The sequence below is a fragment of the Python bivittatus genome, unplaced genomic scaffold (assembly GCF_059951505.1).
Source record: "Python bivittatus isolate LINGU-HERP-01145 unplaced genomic scaffold, Pbiv_v1 ctg000590_np1212, whole genome shotgun sequence".
Lineage (NCBI taxonomy): Eukaryota > Metazoa > Chordata > Lepidosauria > Squamata > Pythonidae > Python > Python bivittatus.
In genome coordinates, this window is record NW_028277086.1 from 12,560,406 (window position 1) to 12,577,346 (window position 16,941).

The 16,941-nt window shown below is 45.5% G+C and overlaps 2 protein-coding genes across 6 annotated transcripts in view; both read left to right on the plus strand.

Annotated features, from left to right (window-relative positions):
• ATAD2 (ATPase family AAA domain containing 2) overlaps positions 1-3,051 on the plus strand; it is a 42,726-nt gene extending 39,675 nt beyond the window's left edge. For both annotated transcript variants that reach the window (XM_007435886.3, XM_007435885.3), the window contains exons 26-28: positions 782-915; positions 1,792-1,920; positions 2,411-3,051. In XM_007435886.3, the coding sequence (XP_007435948.2) occupies positions 782-915; positions 1,792-1,920; positions 2,411-2,455 (308 nt within the window). In that variant the 3' untranslated portion in view covers positions 2,456-3,051. The remainder of the gene's footprint in view (positions 1-781; positions 916-1,791; positions 1,921-2,410) is intronic.
• A 2,070-nt stretch (positions 3,052-5,121) lies between these two features.
• ZHX1 (zinc fingers and homeoboxes 1) lies at positions 5,122-15,973 on the plus strand. Of its 4 annotated transcripts, XM_088148995.1 has the most exons (5): positions 5,122-5,471; positions 6,922-7,073; positions 7,220-7,383; positions 8,727-8,897; positions 11,437-15,973. In XM_088148995.1, the coding sequence occupies exon 5, from the start codon at positions 11,661-11,663 to the stop codon at positions 14,250-14,252; it is 2,592 nt and encodes an 863-aa protein (XP_088005121.1). In that variant the 5' UTR covers positions 5,122-5,471; positions 6,922-7,073; positions 7,220-7,383; positions 8,727-8,897; positions 11,437-11,660; the 3' UTR covers positions 14,253-15,973. The 4 variants fall into 4 exon arrangements, with proteins under 4 accessions (XP_088005121.1, XP_088005122.1, XP_088005120.1 ...); XM_088148996.1 differs by lacking the exons at positions 7,220-7,383; positions 8,727-8,897 and adding an exon at positions 6,252-6,345; XM_088148994.1 differs by lacking the exon at positions 8,727-8,897.
• Positions 15,974-16,941: the final 968 nt, after the last annotated feature.

Genomic DNA, 16,941 nt, shown 5'->3' on the forward strand with positions numbered 1-16,941 from the left:
AGCCATGGAAAAGAAAGCCTTAGAAAATTAAGGGCATCCTTGGTTGGGGAGCCCTAATATCCCATTTTTTGCCTGCAGACCACCTCCAAATCATTTTAGTGAAATTGGGCAACACAATGGACAGATTTTGGCACTAGGATTTTAAGAGTGCGGGTCAAAATGGGCATCCCAGAAGCCTCTTGCTCCATTTGATCCTAAACTTTGCGTTTCCAAAACAGGTAAAAAAACCCCAGCTTTTCTTTCCCTTTCAGTATATACCACAGTGACACCAAGTGGCCTCTTGTTGTTCTCTGGGAGGTCTGTAGGCCAGGTTATAGCCCTGATTTGTCAATGTTTTCCACCCATTATAAGAAAAGGTGAATCATCTTGATGATCAATTATTTGATTTGGTCCTATATATCTCTAGGCTTCAAATAAGATATTTTAAGACATTGTAGGATACTGTTGTTGTTCAGTCGTTAAGTCGTGTCCGACTCTTCGTGACCCCATGAACCATATCGCGCCAGGCCTTCCTGTCCTTCACTGCCTCCCTGAGTTTGCTCAGTTTCATGCTCATTGCTTCAGTGATGCTATCGAACCATCTCATCCTCTGCTGTCCTCTTCTCCTTTTGCCTTCAATCTTTCCCAGCATCAGGGTCTTAATGTAGGATACTAGGCAGACTTAAATATTGTATATGTACTCTACCCCTTGATATTACTTATAAGCACCACAGGGCTTACTTTGCTTATTTATATCTGGTGGATATTTCTGTTAATCCTAGTTGTCTTTTTATTATTCTAGATATATGTATGCTTCGTATGACCCGTGCAAGGCGCTCACAGGTAGAACAGCAGCATCTCATAAATGTTGAGAAAGCCATGGAAATTCTATCAGAGCAAATACCACCACTCATTGTGGATCACGAAAAACTGAATGTATGTTTTGGAGGGAACTTCTTGTTTGCTTTTGTGTGTCTTAATATATTGTACACCTGAGTGCAGAGTGTCTTGCCTTCTATTGATCTGTAAGCATTGGGGTGGGGGGGTGTTCTTTTTTGCTGAATTTAATTATAGGGTTAAATCTGCTAAATATTACATTGCTATCAGCTCACAATTTCCAGTCTTCATCGTAACTGGAGTATAAATTATGCTGTGTATTTTCTATACATAGACTCTTTCCAGCTCAGAGAATTGAAATGTGTTTGTACTCAAACCAAAATATATTTTGGAGGTTCCAAACTAAGATGTTAAATGGTTCTAGGGAAAGGGGGACAGACAAAATCTGATAGCTCAGGTTTCCAAATAGCTCCACTGCTAAGAACATAAAGAAAACCTATTTTATATTTAAAATGTCCTCTTATTCCATGGCTTCTGTGCATCACAAACAGGGACATTGTCTGTGCAAGGCTAGAATCAGAATATTTTAAAGCTGAGATATTGTGGCAGGAAATTGCTCCCATGTTTGGGATAGGCCAACCCTTGAAATGTTTGTATGTTTTAATTTTCACAATTGCCTTATCCACAGGTGATGCATTTTTTGTGGTATTTTGGTTAAAAATTCAAGGGTCTACTTATCCACAGATGGGCTTATCTGCGAGTATATACAGGTACTTTAAAAAAAGTATTATGGTATATATTTGTGAATAAACCCATCTGCAGATAAGCCAAGCCCAATTTTTGGGGTGTATTTTGGCACCTAAAATTCTTGGCTTATCCATGAATATATATAATATATATGGAAGCACAGCTGGCCTCTTGAAGAAATGTCTGGCCTTACCTGAAGGAATAAGAGTAGTATTCTGTTTTCCCCAGGAATTACTGAACATGGTCACTGAGAAAAGTGGAAACTACACTATACTTCAGTTGGAGAAACTCTATGCCTTACTCAGTCAGTGTATTTATCGACATCGTGGAGACTACGACAAAACCAAATTGATTGAGGTACAGTATTTTACACGGATATATTCTAACGGTAATTTAAGTCTGTGCACCCAATTATATTATCAGTACTCTCATAGTAGATACCAAAGCTTATATTGCTTGTTTTTCTTCCTGACAAAACAAGAGCTGGAAACCATGAATTTAGACTTGATTCCAGCTATGGCTTGTTATCTGGCAATCAAGCCAGAGAGCCCTTCCTTTGTGGCTTGTTTAGCCAAAAGTAGGAAGAGCCACGCTGAAGTGATTAAGCTCATTCATGTTAGGCCAAAATTCTCCAGAATTCTGACTCCACATAAAATGCAGATTCTGGCAGTTCTGTATATAGGAATCTGTCCTTGAATGGAAATACAAGATAATGACTGCTTGCCACAACAAAGGCCTGCAACATAAACTACAATTCAAAATTATACTTCAACAATAGAACAAAAACTATTTAGTTAAAATGCTGTTTGATTCTACTTATGTCATGCATTCTCTTTTCCATTTTCAGGCAATGACAAGAGAAATTGCAGTCTTCAGTTCACAATTAATGTGAGACCAAATATTACATATGCACAGTAGATTTTATCTAATGTAACATGTCTTGATTTTTACCCATATGGAACAGAAACCCAGCCTTCTAATACATTGAGAACAAGTGTTAAAGAAGGCAAGCGGTTGTACCAGTGTGCCTGGCAGCCTTCTTACAGCATACTTGTTTTTTCCTTCCTTTGTAAAACTGAACCTCTTACAACTATCAGGATCTAATGTGTTTAAAAAGAAACAGCCTAGTCTGTCAAGCCACTTACGTGGAGGAGATGTTGATCTTTTGAAAAATACATTACATTTTCCTGTAAATTGAATAAAATTACATCTTAATTTATCCCAACGTTCTTCAATCAAATCATGTATATATGTTGAATTGCAGGTGTTATTCTACTGTATCATCACATTGCTTTTACTGGTGACAAGATATATTCGATTCTAGTAGCTCAAATTTCAAACAGCATCCATGTTTTTTATTGCACTAATTTTAGTGTTAATACAGTTTGTATAATCTTTTTAGTGCTCTAAATGTTATGTAATATATAAATGTTAAAATTTTAATGGACAAAATAAATTACTCTTGATACTAATTGTAGATGGCATTTTTTCCCCCCCAGTTACATATAATAGATACAACCCTAGCCCCAAATCTAATTTGTTGAAGAAAGTTAGAATACATCACTGTCGTTCCTAGATTGAGGAGCTCCAGTGGCTGGGTACATTATGCCCTTTGAGAGCTCTCTGAATAACTGTGGGTGCCGAGGTTCCCCGCATGTGACAGGTGATGGGAGACTCACCAGGGGTGGGGATAACAGTGGATTCATGAAATTAAATGATACTCCACTCCCTGCTACTCTGATTTTCAGAGGAAAAAAAGGGGAATCTTTGTTGCTTTTACTCTGAAATTTCCAGCATGGAGGATAGTATACTGGATGTGATCCCAGATGTTTGAAGACTATGAAAGTCGCCCAGAAACCATTACTGAAAATGCTGAAGTACCTTGCTGCTCCGTTAGAGTGTACCTAGCACTCAATTGTCTTTAATCTTCAAAATGTTTCCTCGAGGTTTAAACTATAGCCTCTGCTTTTGATTTTGCCCCCTGCTGCTTTCAAGAAAGTGGTGTCTAAATCTTTTAGATTTCTAGTCAGCTGGGACCTGCAACTTTACTGGATGTTAGATCAGGGAGATAAAAGCAGGAGTTAGCAAAGAGCTTTGAAATGGCTTTTATATGCTAGGTGGGCATTGAAATAGCACATGTAGTTCAATGTAAATATAAAATATGGGGTATATCTAATTCCTCATGTATTCTAATCTGATGGATAACTAGGATCTCAGGATTGTATGGCTAGGAAAAGGAAAACACTGATGCTATGCTATGACTGTTGTAGCTTATTTTAACTAATGTTAATCTATTTTAATTAATGTTTGTTCTGTTTTTGCTGTAAACCGCCCAGAGTCACACTGCAGGGAGACGGGCAGTGACAAATTTGAAATATAAATTCGGAATGAGAAAAGCGTCAATAATCGTAACACCTTCATCATTCACAGAGTATGGCTGAATTTGCACAGCACCGCAATCCAAAGCCAAGCCAAGGGGCTCAGCAGATCTAGTCCATAAGGTGAAGATCGGCCTAAGTGAGCCATCATGTTTTAGCTAGAACGTTCCCAGTGCCTCTGACGCTGCCTTCGTGTTAATAATTTTAAAAATGTAAAGGTGGATACGGTAACAGTGCAATCCAGACCGCATGTAGAACAGGGTTCCTCAACCTCAGCAACTTTCAGATGGGTGGATTTCAACTCCCAGAATTCCCCAGCCAGCCAGGAATGGCTGGGGAATTCTGGGAGTTGAAATCCACCCATCTGAAAGTTGCTGAGGTTGAGGAACCCTGTTCTAGAATGAGTGGTGGGTCCTTAGTGCGTGGACGGCTTGCCGGAGAGCGTTGATTTCCCCCCCCCAGACGCTGCTGTTCTTTTATAGTGTTTCAAATTGTATTGTATTGTAATTGTATTGTATGCTGCCCAGCGCCGTAATAAAGAGCCTTATAAAATGTAATAAGAAGAAAACTTGTGTACAATGCGGAACGTAGCTAAAATGGACTGGCTTGGGTCCGGGGTTTCCCTTTTTAGTGCAAACTGGTGAAACCGGACAGCGCTTTTTGTCCTAAACGCTGGAGGAGACCGCCGGGCGGATGCTCTTCAAAACCGCAGAAACCGGCGCCCAGAGCACGGAGGAAGAGCCGGGACCAGGCTCTTTCGGGAGAGGCACAACCTGCCGAGAAGAGGGCGAGCGCCACCGGCCGCGACGCAGCGGGAGAAAGACGCGGCCCTGAATCCCTCCTGCGGGTCGCCCGAATTCTTGCAGTCCCGATCTGGAAGCCCTGATAACGGACGGGCCGAATCGGCTTCCCGGCCTCTCTGGCCCTGACCCTGCCCTTCGTTGGCGGTGGAAGAAAAGCGGACGCTCCGCAGAAGCCCTCTCGCTTCGCCTTCCCTTCCCTTCCCTTCTTGGCCCAGCCGAACCCGGCGCGGCCAATCAGGCGCTTGCTTTCTCTTGGGCCGGCCTGCTAAAGGCGAGGCGCTGACCCCGCCCACTGCCTCGCTTCCCATGCTCGCGGGAGGGCGGGGGCAGAGAGCCCGCAGAGCGCGGCTGGCTCCGCCCCTTCGCCGTTCCTGCCCGCCCGCTCCGCCGGGTTGTGCGCAGCGGGGTGCCGCGATCCGCTCGCCGCCGCTGGAGCGCTGCGCTCCCTCCCTAACAAATGTCTTTTACAGATCCCGACGCGCGTTGCTTCCGGCCGGGATTTCACTTCGCTCCGCAAGCCGAATGGAAAAAGTGAAGCGCGAAAGTGGGCTTGTTGCAAAAGGAAAAAAAAAAAGGGAGGAAAAAAAGTGCTGGATTCTAGTTCAAAGTTCACAAAGCATCGCTCCCCCTCCCCCCAAAAGTGCAGTGGATTTTTTTAATGCAAGATGGCGGACTTCCACTGAGCGGGCGCAATCCGAGGGCGAAAGCCGCCTGCGAACGGTGCCAGGTAGGGGTTTTCGGAGCTGCCCGGCGGCTGTGCGTGGGCGAAGCCCGGCGGCCGGGCAGGGCCCCCGGGCGTCAGCGAGCAGAGTGAGAGGGAGCGGGAGAGCCGTGCCCGCCTTTCCCCCGTGCAAGCAGCCCGGGGTCCCGAAGCCGAGGGACTGGGCGAGGTGGTCCGAGGAGGGGAGGGCGGCGCCCCGGCTTTCTGCCAGGGCCCCCCTTTCGCTGGGCTGGGCTGGGCACCGGGTAGGGAAGGAGGACGTTCCCCCAGCAGCGGGAGGACCCGGCAGAAGCCCCCGAGCCGAAGCGATCGGTCTCTCGGGAAGCGCTGGCCGCGGGAAGAAGGGCGTTGGGGGCCTCCGGTACGCCCCCCGCCTCTATTGTTGGCTCCGTTGCCGGAGCCTGCCGTGCTCGTTTGTGCGATGATTCAGAGGGCGTTAGGGAACTGGGAGGACGAAGGTGGCCGGCGAAGCGCAGGTCTCCTGGAAGAAAGGAAGACCGGGCTCCTGCTGGAAACGCGCCCGCCGCGTTGGGCATTTTTCAGAGACTGCCCTGCTATGCCGGGCACGTCGCGCGTACAGAGGCTCGGCTTGGCCAACGCCAGCGGCGCGTCTCCACCGGCGCAGCCCACGTAGCCGCTGCAGCTTGGCGTGCTCTGCCAACGAGGTGGGCTGTCAAGGGGAGGGATCGCTAGGTAGCTTTGAGGGGGGCGAGTTTGACCCCCAGGCTGGGGGCGGTGAACAGGCTGGAGTAAGTGGAGTGCGGTTTCCCTGAACTTTCCCCCCAGGAGAGTGGACAGAAGAACAGCCCCAAGCTTATGGTGCTCAGGCCGGACTTGGAGCTGGGTTTCCCACTCGGACTCTCTAATCTTGGGGGTCCAGGTAGGTATGTGCTCCATGTGACTCGCCTGTTAAAAAGGTTCTTTGCATTTTGTTTAAAAAAAGGTACATGGAAGTCTGGCCTCCCACCAAAGCCACTAGCATCATTCCTATTTTCAAGGCTCCCTGTGGCACAGATGTTTAGAATATGGATCCTGATAGAAGTCCGGGCTTTGTTTGGAGAGATGCCCCCCTACCCAAGGGGGGAAAAGCAGGCTGGGATCCCAGAGATTATCCGGGCCATCCAAAGCAACTTCACCAGCTTGCCTCCCAGAAAGGAAGTGTTTTATAATTGGCCACAATCCCCATGGCAACCATGGAGATGTAGAGTTAAAGTGTAACTGGGGTGGAAATTTTAAGTTTTAGGTTGCTGGAGGGATGCACAAGAGGGTGGAGTGCTGTAAATCCTGCCTGTTTGGGCTCTCTGTCCAGTCACCGTGCCTCTGGCCGGCAGAAAGCTTTCCCATAAATTAGGGGGAAATGGTTCTCCGTTCCTGGCCTGCCAAGTTGTGTTTCTTGGACTTGCTGTACCCTTGTCCTGCTATTTATCAGACAAGTGTATGTCATTTTGTTTTTCAGACCAAACGATATCACTGTGTGATAGACGATGCTCCTCCTTCCATCCCAAGGACTGATGGATATAAAGAGCTGGAGTCTTGGAGGAGGCTTAAAGCAAGCATATAAGTGCAGGAAGTTCTAGGTCCCCGGAAGAATATCTGAACTCATGATAGGTACTCTTGTGCTACAACTAGTTTATTTTGGGGGGGGGGGGGTGTCAGTGCAGTGTTGGATAAAGTCAGCAAAAATCATTTTCATACCACATTCTTCCTCTCTCTTCCTTTCTCATCTCCTCCCTGCCTTCATTTCTGTCTTCAAGGACTGGGGCTAAATAAAGGCCACTATTGGCCCTATGACGAGAAGGTCGCTTATCATATTTCAGAAAGATAATCTAGCATGGTTTTCCTGAGTGGCTAGGTAGTGTCGACTCAAGGCCATGGTGGATCCTGCCCTCTGCCCCAACAGTGAACTTAGACGGCATTGGTACGTAGATGTTTATGCACATCGGCATAAAAGTATCAACACAGAAGCTATTTTTTGTGCACGTGTGCAATGCATGAAGTATACACTCAAGGAAGGATGGGTATCTACAGAAACACCTTCTCACAGACCCTTTTGTCACCTCAACTGCAGTAGCCAAGTAGGACAGGAGAACAATGCCATATGCTCTGGCCCAAGGTCTTCTGCTGCCTGAGGTGCACTAAGAAATCCCACCCCCTTCCTGGAGAATCCTCTATCTCTTAGCCAGACTCCATCACAGGAAGAAAGTGGGAAGCCCTTTATGTCTTTGAGGAGAAGCAGCATATGCCTACAATAAGATATTTCTAAAAGCGAATAGACATAAGGAGTGTGGCACTACACGTATTATTAATGGTTTAAGATTTGCATCCTTAAAATGTGATTGGGCAGCTCCCTACTTTGTTTTCCAACATTTATAGGAGTGTACGGTAGAGATAAGACCTATTTGGAACCCATTTGGAAATTGAACTTGTGGAGACCCCGGGAAAGGAAAGTGTTTTTTGAGGGCCAGGAGCAACTTATCTAATTGATACTACAAATGCTTAAAAAGAGAGTCTCTTATCTCTCATTTTCTCCAGCCAAATGTCTCCCTTTTCTGCACGATCATCAGCTTAGAGCAGTGTTTCTCAACCTTGGCAACTCTAAGATGTGTGGACTTCAACTCCCAGAATTCCCCAGCCAGCCATGTTGAAGTCCACACATTAAGAGTTGCCAAGATTGAGAAACACTGGCTTAGAGGAACTATAGTGAACCTGTTCATCTATATTCAGCAATGAGTTCCTGGAGGGGAAACAGTGTTAGGTTTTTGCTTCAGAAACAACAAAAGAGTCCTATGGCCCTTTAAAGACCAACAAATATATTGTGGTACAGATAGTCCTCATTTACTGACCACAGTTGGGACCAGCAACCTGGTCATTAAGTGAAGCAGTTGCTAACTAAAACCGTGACTGTGCTGACAATCTTACTTCAGCTTTCCTTTGCTTTACAGACCTGCGAAGGTCATAAATGCAAGGACTTGTTGCAAAGTTACTTTTTTATCACTGTTGTAACTGAACAGTTGCTAAATGAAGCTGTTGCTAAAAGACTACCTGTATAAGTTTTCATAGACTACACCCACTTCTTCAGGTGCAAGTGCTGTTGAATTCAGGTAAATATATGTAGATTCAGCCTAATAGCCACAAACCTTGTTCATTGACTTAGAAAAAAGACCCATTATGGTCAGTAAGATTTCTGTTAAGTAAATAAAAATATATTTTTACACCATAAATACTCTTCATCTTACGCCACCATCTGATTTCCTTCCTTAGGGCTGCTTTAAATCCCCTGATTTCAAAGCTTCCTCTTCCATTTTTCTGAAGAAAAAGGAAGAAAAGAAGCGCCAAGTAGACTGAACTATAAGAGCGTCCTGCCCTCCAGCAGTGGAAGCGTAACAGTGGTCTACTTAAAAGGCCTCAGCCCCAGTGCCAATTTTAATACAGGTAGTTCTCAGTTAATTACTGTAATTGGGACCAGCGACTCTGTCGCTAAGCGATGCAGTCATAAAGCAAAACATGTGACCATGCCAACTTACAACAGCAGTTCTGACAGTGGTCTTCAAGCGAATCACTCGCAGTCATTAAGCACAGTGTCACGTGACTGCGACTTGCAACCTCTTGCCAGCCTCCACATTGACTTTGCTTGCCAGAAGCTGGCTCTAAAGGTCGCAAATGACAATCACGTGACCACAGGGACACTGCGACTGTTGTAATTGTGCACCGGATGCCAAGCACCCAAATCACAATCACATGACCACAGGGACGCTGCAATGGCCACAACTTCAAGGACTGGTGATAAGTCTCCTTTTTCAGTACCGTCGTAACTTCGAACAGTTGCTGAACGAGTGGTCTGTAAGCAAGGACTACCTGTGTGGATTAAGTGGGGTTTATTTGCCTTGGTACAATCAGTTTTAAAAGTTGTTTACAAACAGGAGAAGACGGTGAGTTCGAAAAGCCATCAGCTGTGATCATAGTTTCTTCCTGTTGCTTTGGGCTGGATTTGCTCTTGCCTACAGTAGTTACAGCTGTGCTAAAATGTGGAATTGTTCACTTGTTTTCTATGTTCAGTAAACTGAGCCAGAAGAATGGAGTAAAAATTGGCTTCCAAAGATCCAAGAAGTTGTTTCTGCACACATAAGGCTCCTCTGCCCTTACCTTTGGGGCAGCAGAAGCTCACAGACAGTTATTCACAAGTTCCTGGGCTAAACCCATCCTAAACAATGATAGCAGGTTCTTTTCTCACATAAAGACTGTACATAAGGCAGACTTATTTTATTATCTCAGTCTTGTTAAAGGAAACCACAGCTTCAGAGGATTACAGGCAGGTGAACACTACGTGAATACTTGCACACACTCCAGAGCATTGTGCAGCCCTTTTTTCCCAGGCAGGGTCTTTTAAGCAACAGGGAAGCGTCTGTATTTTGAAATCCTCAGAAGACATTCCTCCTGCTTCGTGACTTAGAATGAAGGACGTAACGATCTGCCATTGTGCAGTTTGTCCATCTAGCAGAGTCCCATGTGGCCTGATGACAGCACTTTTCTGGGTCTCCAGCAAAAAGGATGTCTTTTCCTATCACGTGTAACCCGATCTCTTGAAAATTAGAGATAGAAGGGATTGAATACAGTACAAGACCTTGGGGTTTTTTTGCATGTGTACACGCATGCTGTGGGCTTATGGCTGAGTCTGAGCCTCACTAGCAGAAAGTACTGAATTGGGGGAAGAAACGGGAGCTGATCAAGGGTTCTGAATCCAGTCTTAGGATCACATTAGTTAGGCTTCCCTATAGATGTGCATCGTTAAGTTCTTTGCAGGCACAGGTTGAATGCCCAATGGAAATCACTCCTACAACTTAATCAGGAAATTTTTCTTTTCTTGCACTTGAACTAACATAATGAAAACGGTTTACAGGCCATAGGATAGCAGAGAGATTAGTCCTTAATTAAAATCAGATTGTCTCGTGTAATGTGCCTTGTAAACTTCCACGTTGTACTTTATTGGAGCTTTGTCTGATCCTCAGATGAGTCTTCTGATCATTTTGCAATCCTTTTCAAGCCAAGGAGTTGTAGCTGTGTGTGCAGAAGGCCCTTGGCTCAATCAGCCTTTGGTGGCTTCAGTTAAAATCTCATTGTGCAACAGATGATGGAAAGACCACTTGCTTGGAAGCTGTTGCAGCCATAGTAGACTAATTGATTGCTCAGTCTGGCTTGGTGGGAGGTTGTTTCTATCCTTCAGTTTCAGTGATATCTATCACTGAATATTGATAAATATATTTATATGGCAGGGGTAATAGATGTAACAGTGCCAAGTGACAGCAGCATCAGGAAGAAGGAGCATGAGAAGCTGGAGAAGTACCAGGGCCTGAAGGAAGATCTAGAGAGGATGTGGAAAGTAAAGGCCAAAGTGGTCCCAGTGTTGGTAGGAGCGCTCGGGGCCGTGACCCCTAAGCTGGGAGAGTGGCTCCAACAGATCCCAGGAACAACATCCAAGCTCTCTGTCCAGAAGAGTGCAGTGCTAGGAATGGCTAAGATCTTGCATAGGACCCTCAAACTCCCAGGCCTCTGGTAGAGGACCCGAGATTGAAGAAGGCATGTACTGCCCATAGCAGTAAGAAGGGAATTTTTAAAAAATGTATTATTATATAGGGTAGATGTATTCCAAGTGCAGGGTTTTAGCCCAGGCCTGCAAATCTTGCGTGCCACCATGTTGACCCTTAGCCCATTGCTTGACAATTTCATGTTTTAACCACTTGCTGGAGTGTCATTAATGATGATACACAGTGATGGGGATGATAATGACAGGAAGCTTACTGAAGCCTTGGTTGGTCACATAGTTGATGAGCTGTATCAGGCTCATGACTTGACCCAACTTGTTCAGGGTTTCCAGTACTTCTGAGTGATTCATTCAGATGCACTTGGCTTCATATAAAGGAAACAACGCTGAAATAAATCTCATTCCCCCCCCCCTTTTCTTTTTTAAATCCAGGGTGCATGGATAGATGTTAAGAAGTTGCTGCTCGTTGCCTTTTCCTTTGGTCTGCAAGTTGTCTTACTTAATTGCACTATGGAAATGCTGCTAAGGGACGAAATGGGGAGAAGCTACCGGGCAGGGCTGTAGTACCAAAAGCCCGCGACCCCACAGGTCTCTGGAAAGATTGAAGGGTTGGAACCTGAACTGGTTTCCTTTGTCGCCTTTTCATCTCAGAGGAAATGGCGAGTAAACGAAAATCCACCGTACCCTGCATGGTCCTGGCGAGAGAACTGGATCCAGATGTAGAAGCAGTATCAGATGCTGATGAAGTGTTGCCAGTGATCACATCTGCAGGAAGCGTGTCAAGTGATGAAGACTCTCGAGAATGTGTAGATTCCGACAGTCAGCAAAATAAAAAAGTTGAAGGCGGCTATGAATGCAAATACTGTACGTTTCAGACTCCTGATTTAAATATGTTTACTTTCCACGTGGATTCCGAGCACCCCAATGTTGTTTTAAGTTCATCTTATGTCTGCCTCGAATGCAAATTTGTTACCAAAAGGTATGATGCTCTTTCAGAACATAATACGAAGTACCATCCTGGAGAGGAAAACTTCAAACTGACCATGGTTAAACGCAACAACCAAACCATATTCGAGCAAACGGTGAACGATCTTACTTTTGATGGGAGTTTTGTCCAAGAGGAGAAAGCGGAAGAATTATTGGAGGGTTCTGAGACCCACTTGGGCGGCATCTCGATCAGCAAAACCCCCATTATGAAAATGATGAAAAATAAGAATGAAACAAAGCGGATTGTTGTTTTTCACAATGCGGCAGAAGATGGTCCTGCAGAAGAAAAAGATGCTGACACCGACACAGAGTGTGAGGAAATAATAGAAAAAGCACTCCCTGCAGTTCCAGACACCAACCCGGCTAATCCATTAGCTGCAGAAGCAGTCAGCACAGCTGTGAACCCAGCAACGGTGATTCAGCCCGCTCAGGTGATCACCACCCTAGCATCTTCACCAACTTCTAATTTAATTTCTAAAGTCTTGATCCCTATTAATAGTATCCCAGCCTACAACACTGCTTTGGATAACAACCCTCTCTTGCAGAACACTTACAATAAATTTCCATACCCAACTGTCTCGGAAATCACACTCCTGGCTACTCAAGCTAAGTATACCGAGGAACAAATCAAAATCTGGTTCTCTGCCCAGCGTTTGAAACACGGGGTGAGCTGGACACCAGAAGAAGTGGAGGACGCCAGAAGGAAGCAGTTTAACGGCACGGTGCATACCGTTCCTCAGACAATTACAGTTATTCCAGCACATATTTCGGCGGCTAACAACGGTCTGCCTTCCATTTTGCAGACGTGCCAAATTGTGGGCCAGCCAGGCCTCGTTCTGACGCAAGTCGCGGGAACCAGCACTCTTCCAGTGACGGCCCCCATCGCGTTGACGATGGCAGGAGTTCCAAATCCAGCCCAGCTGCAGAAAGCCCAGGGCCAGACTACACAGCCTGTTCCCGAAACCAAACAAATAGCTGCTGTCCCCGCGCCCCAGCTTACGAAATCGGAGGTGGTGGCCGCTGCTGCCACCACCAACATGGACCCGGTTGCTGTCCGGGCAAAGAAGACAAAGGAGCAGCTGACGGAGTTAAAAGTCAGCTATCTTAAAAGTCACTTTCCTCTCGATTCGGAGATCATCAGGCTCATGGAAACAACCGGCTTGACGAAAGGGGAGATTAAAAAGTGGTTCAGCGATACCAGGTACAATCAGAGGAATTCAAAGCACAATTATTACAATCATCAGAACAGCGATTCCTGCACTATCGTTATTGACTCCAGCGACGAAACCAGTGAACCCCCCCCACTGGTCCAACCGCAGCAGAAGCAGCCCTGTGGCGCCTCTGATTTGAGCCCTCAGAAGTTCAAAGAGAAGACTGCGGAGCAACTTAAAGTCCTCCAGGACAGCTTCCACAACAATCCTTCCCTTTCTGAGGATGAACTGAATAGGATAAGTTTAGAAACAAAGCTGAGCAGAGAAGAAATAGATGCTTGGTTTGCAGAACAGAAGAAACCGAGTGTTTCCCCGGAAGAATGTGAGGAATTGAATGCAGGTCATTCTGAGAGTCAGAAGGAAATTGCTGCAGCAGAAACCTCTGGAGGTGAAGGCTCTGGAGCCCAGAAGGCAGGAAAGCAGACAAAAAAGTCACCAGAACAATTGCACATGCTCAAAATGTCATTCGTTCGAACTCAGTGGCCTTCTTCGGAGGAATATGATAAGTTGGCCAAAGAAACAGGCCTTCCTCGAACCGAGATTGTGAGTTGGTTCGGGGATACTCGTTATGCCTGGAAAAACGGTGGCTTGAAATGGTACTACTATTATCAAGGGAACAGTGCAAACAGTGTGAATGGTCAAGGCCATTCCAGACGGAGGGGGCGGGGAAGGCCCAAGGGGAGGGGAAGGGGGCGGCCACGCGGGCGGTTGATGTCCAACAAAAGGATCAAACCCTGGGACCGAACCCCAGTCATCAAGTTTAAAACTGGAAAAGCAATCCTCAAGGATTATTACCTGAAACACAAGTTTCTTAATGAGCAGGACCTTGACGAACTGGTTGCAAAATCGCACATGGGCTATGAGCAGGTCAGGGAATGGTTTGGGGACAGGCAGAGACGAGCTGAACTTGGCCTTGAGCTGTTTGATGAGGAAGAGGAAGAGGAGATGCTGGATGACCAGGAGGATGAAGAGGATGAGGAAGAAACAGATGACAGTGACAACTGGGAGCCGCCACGGCATGTTCGGCGTAGGTTGTCAAAATCAGACTGACCTGAATGTTCCTGGGATGGTCAGAACGTGACCTTGCTGTGTGGTTGACCTTGCCAAATGATTGGTGCTGACCCTCTCCTTCTAGCAGTTGTCTACTTTAAATTTGCTCCATCTTGAAGGCGGAATTGAGTGGTTGACCCATGCATCAAATGCACACTTGTTCCTTGTTGAGCAGAAATGGAAGAGCAAGTCTGGGACTTGGAACTACAGAGTCTTCAGAAATTTAGTTGTCCATACTCTGCTGATAGGGGCACATTGAAGGGACTATGTGCTCAATTGCCTTATGTTTGTTTCCAAATATCCTGTGAGGAAAGGAATGCGTTTTTTTTAGAAAATGATATTGTCTTTTCCAGAAGCAGAATTGTCCCAGAATGAAGAAAAGTGCTCACAGTGTCCCTGTTGCTAAGCTGCATGTCAGTTTTCTTTCCTCCAAACGTAAGAAAGGCTTCATAAGAAACTTCAGGTACCTGAAAAGATGTCCCACAGAAGGAATCAAGACTTGTTCTCTATCTTTCCAGCATGCAGGACGTTAAATAATGGATTTCAGTTACAGGAAGACAGGTTCTGGTGGAATGTTGAGGGATAAAAAAACGTTCCTAAAATAAGAGCGGTTCACCATTTATCCTGCAGGGTGATGGATTCTTTTAGTGGGGCATGTTGAGACTGAGACTAAACCACCATCTGTTGGAGATGCTCTAATTTGGATTCCTACCCTGAGAAGGTGGCTGGCCTCAGTGGCCCCTTTGGCTCTCTGAGTCTAGGAAAATAAGATGATTTGGGGAGAAAGGATACCAAAGGAGGGAAACAATGGAGGGGTGACAATTGCTTGAGGTGTTTGAGTTTTTTAAGGAAATTAGAGGAAAGGAATATCTTTGTTACATACAGAGCCTGTGTACTAGGTTTACAGAACTCATGTTGAATGTGTCTCTCTAGCTGTGTTCAGGGAATTTGGGTCTGAAGTATGTTTTTATATTAAAACTAATCCGTGTATATCATATTTAAATACTAGATACAATTAATGCAGCCAATACCAAACACTTGGTTTTGATTGTGCAGTTATTTTTCCTTCCAAGCTATCAACAAAGTAAAGAATCGTTTTCAGAGAAAAAACCCACGTTTTCCCGAAAGTTCTGCACGACAGTTTCTTTAATGAAAGGAGCAAGGCTGAGAGGCTTTGTTGAAAGCAGGAGTCACTAACTGCCCTCTTCCACCTCCATGTATCAAGACTCTTTGGACAACTGGTCCTCATAGGCAATAGAAGGGGGATCTGGCGCCCTCCTAAGAGGAGAGGAATGCCCACCTGATGGAGCCGCAGATACTGCCCAAGCGGAAAACAACCCATAAACCACAGGTTCCTACATAGCCATTTCCAGCTGGGCATCTCAATTTCCTGTTCAGAAGGTTAACGCAGCTGAGATTTCTTAGAATTTCTCCCTGCCACAAGAAGATTGGAAGGTGCTAAATGCAGGGTTAGGACTGAACCAGGTTAGCAAGCTGACCATCGGCAGTGATTCTCTGATCTCGGCAGGTCAAGATTATTAACAGGCTGGCAAGGAGGCCCCTGCCTGGCTGGGCCCTTGGTTCCAAAACCGTGTTTTCAGAAATGGCCATAATCCTACAAAATCTTGTATCTGAGTGCAACATCTTGCAAGATTGCATGGAGTTCTCCTGCTGTTTTTGCAATCTCATGCAAGATCTCACCCCAAAATGGCTGGGCCCTACCCTCAGGGGCACCTGCAGCGGGTGGGGGGGAAGTGGGGGCAGACTGACAAAAGCAGGCTTAAGGCATTGCAACACAAGCCCCGCCCCTTTTCTTTGTGTGGCACAACCTGCAAAAGGGAAGGAGTTTGCAGCGTGACGTGTCCGCACTGCTTTGGTCATCCCGATTAAAACTGTAAGAACCTGCAATTATTGCTGCCTAACTTATGACGGGGTTTGGTCATAATGTAAGACTCAAGCAATTCAGCTGGCTTTACTAGGTCTGGACTTGCCGATTCAGGGACAGCAGTCATGCTGACAAGAGCAAAGGAAAGGAAAATTGGTCCTTTCAAGTAACCTAATGCCAGAAGCCTGTAATAAATGATAGCCTCTCTCACTGGCTGTACTCGTAACTAAAGGTTGCAGTTAGAGTTTCTGCGGGTCATGCTTCCAAGCCATGAAGGGTGGGAATCCACAGCTGAGTCCAAGCGCGCACCTAGCAGAGATCTCCAGTCAGCCATGCAGCCTGGGAACTTGAGATTTACAACACACATTGACCAGTGGGAAGTAAAAAACAGCAGTGGATTTCTATAAGAGATTTTTGACACAGATCTAGCATGGGAAAACTTAAAATACAGTAGTGACATTTCCTGCTGTTCTGGCTTTCGTGTATTGCTAAATCGTTCACGTAGTTCATGTCATTCACTATTGCTTAACCCACCTTCCTTTGCAGTTATTAGCCCGTGAATTAATTTCTGCAACTAGTTTAACAGGCCTTTATCATGTTAAGGTAGTTAAGTTATAACTGTATTTATGCAATACAGTTGCACATACTCCCCTTTTGGGATTGTTTTTAACTGAAGCTTTTCCCCCCGATGTGTTTTAATCTAATGGGAAAATTCATTTTAGGGGATTCAGTATGAATATTGACAGCTATGTCTTCCCCAAATTTTGGAAGGGTCAACTTCAAAACAGTGTCTTTATGTTTGAT

Bases quoted from the DNA above. Each gene is read 5' to 3' on its own strand.
- ZHX1 (XM_088148996.1), top strand. From the start codon at position 11,661: ATGGCGAGTAAACGAAAATCCACCGTACCCTGCATGGTCCTGGCGAGA.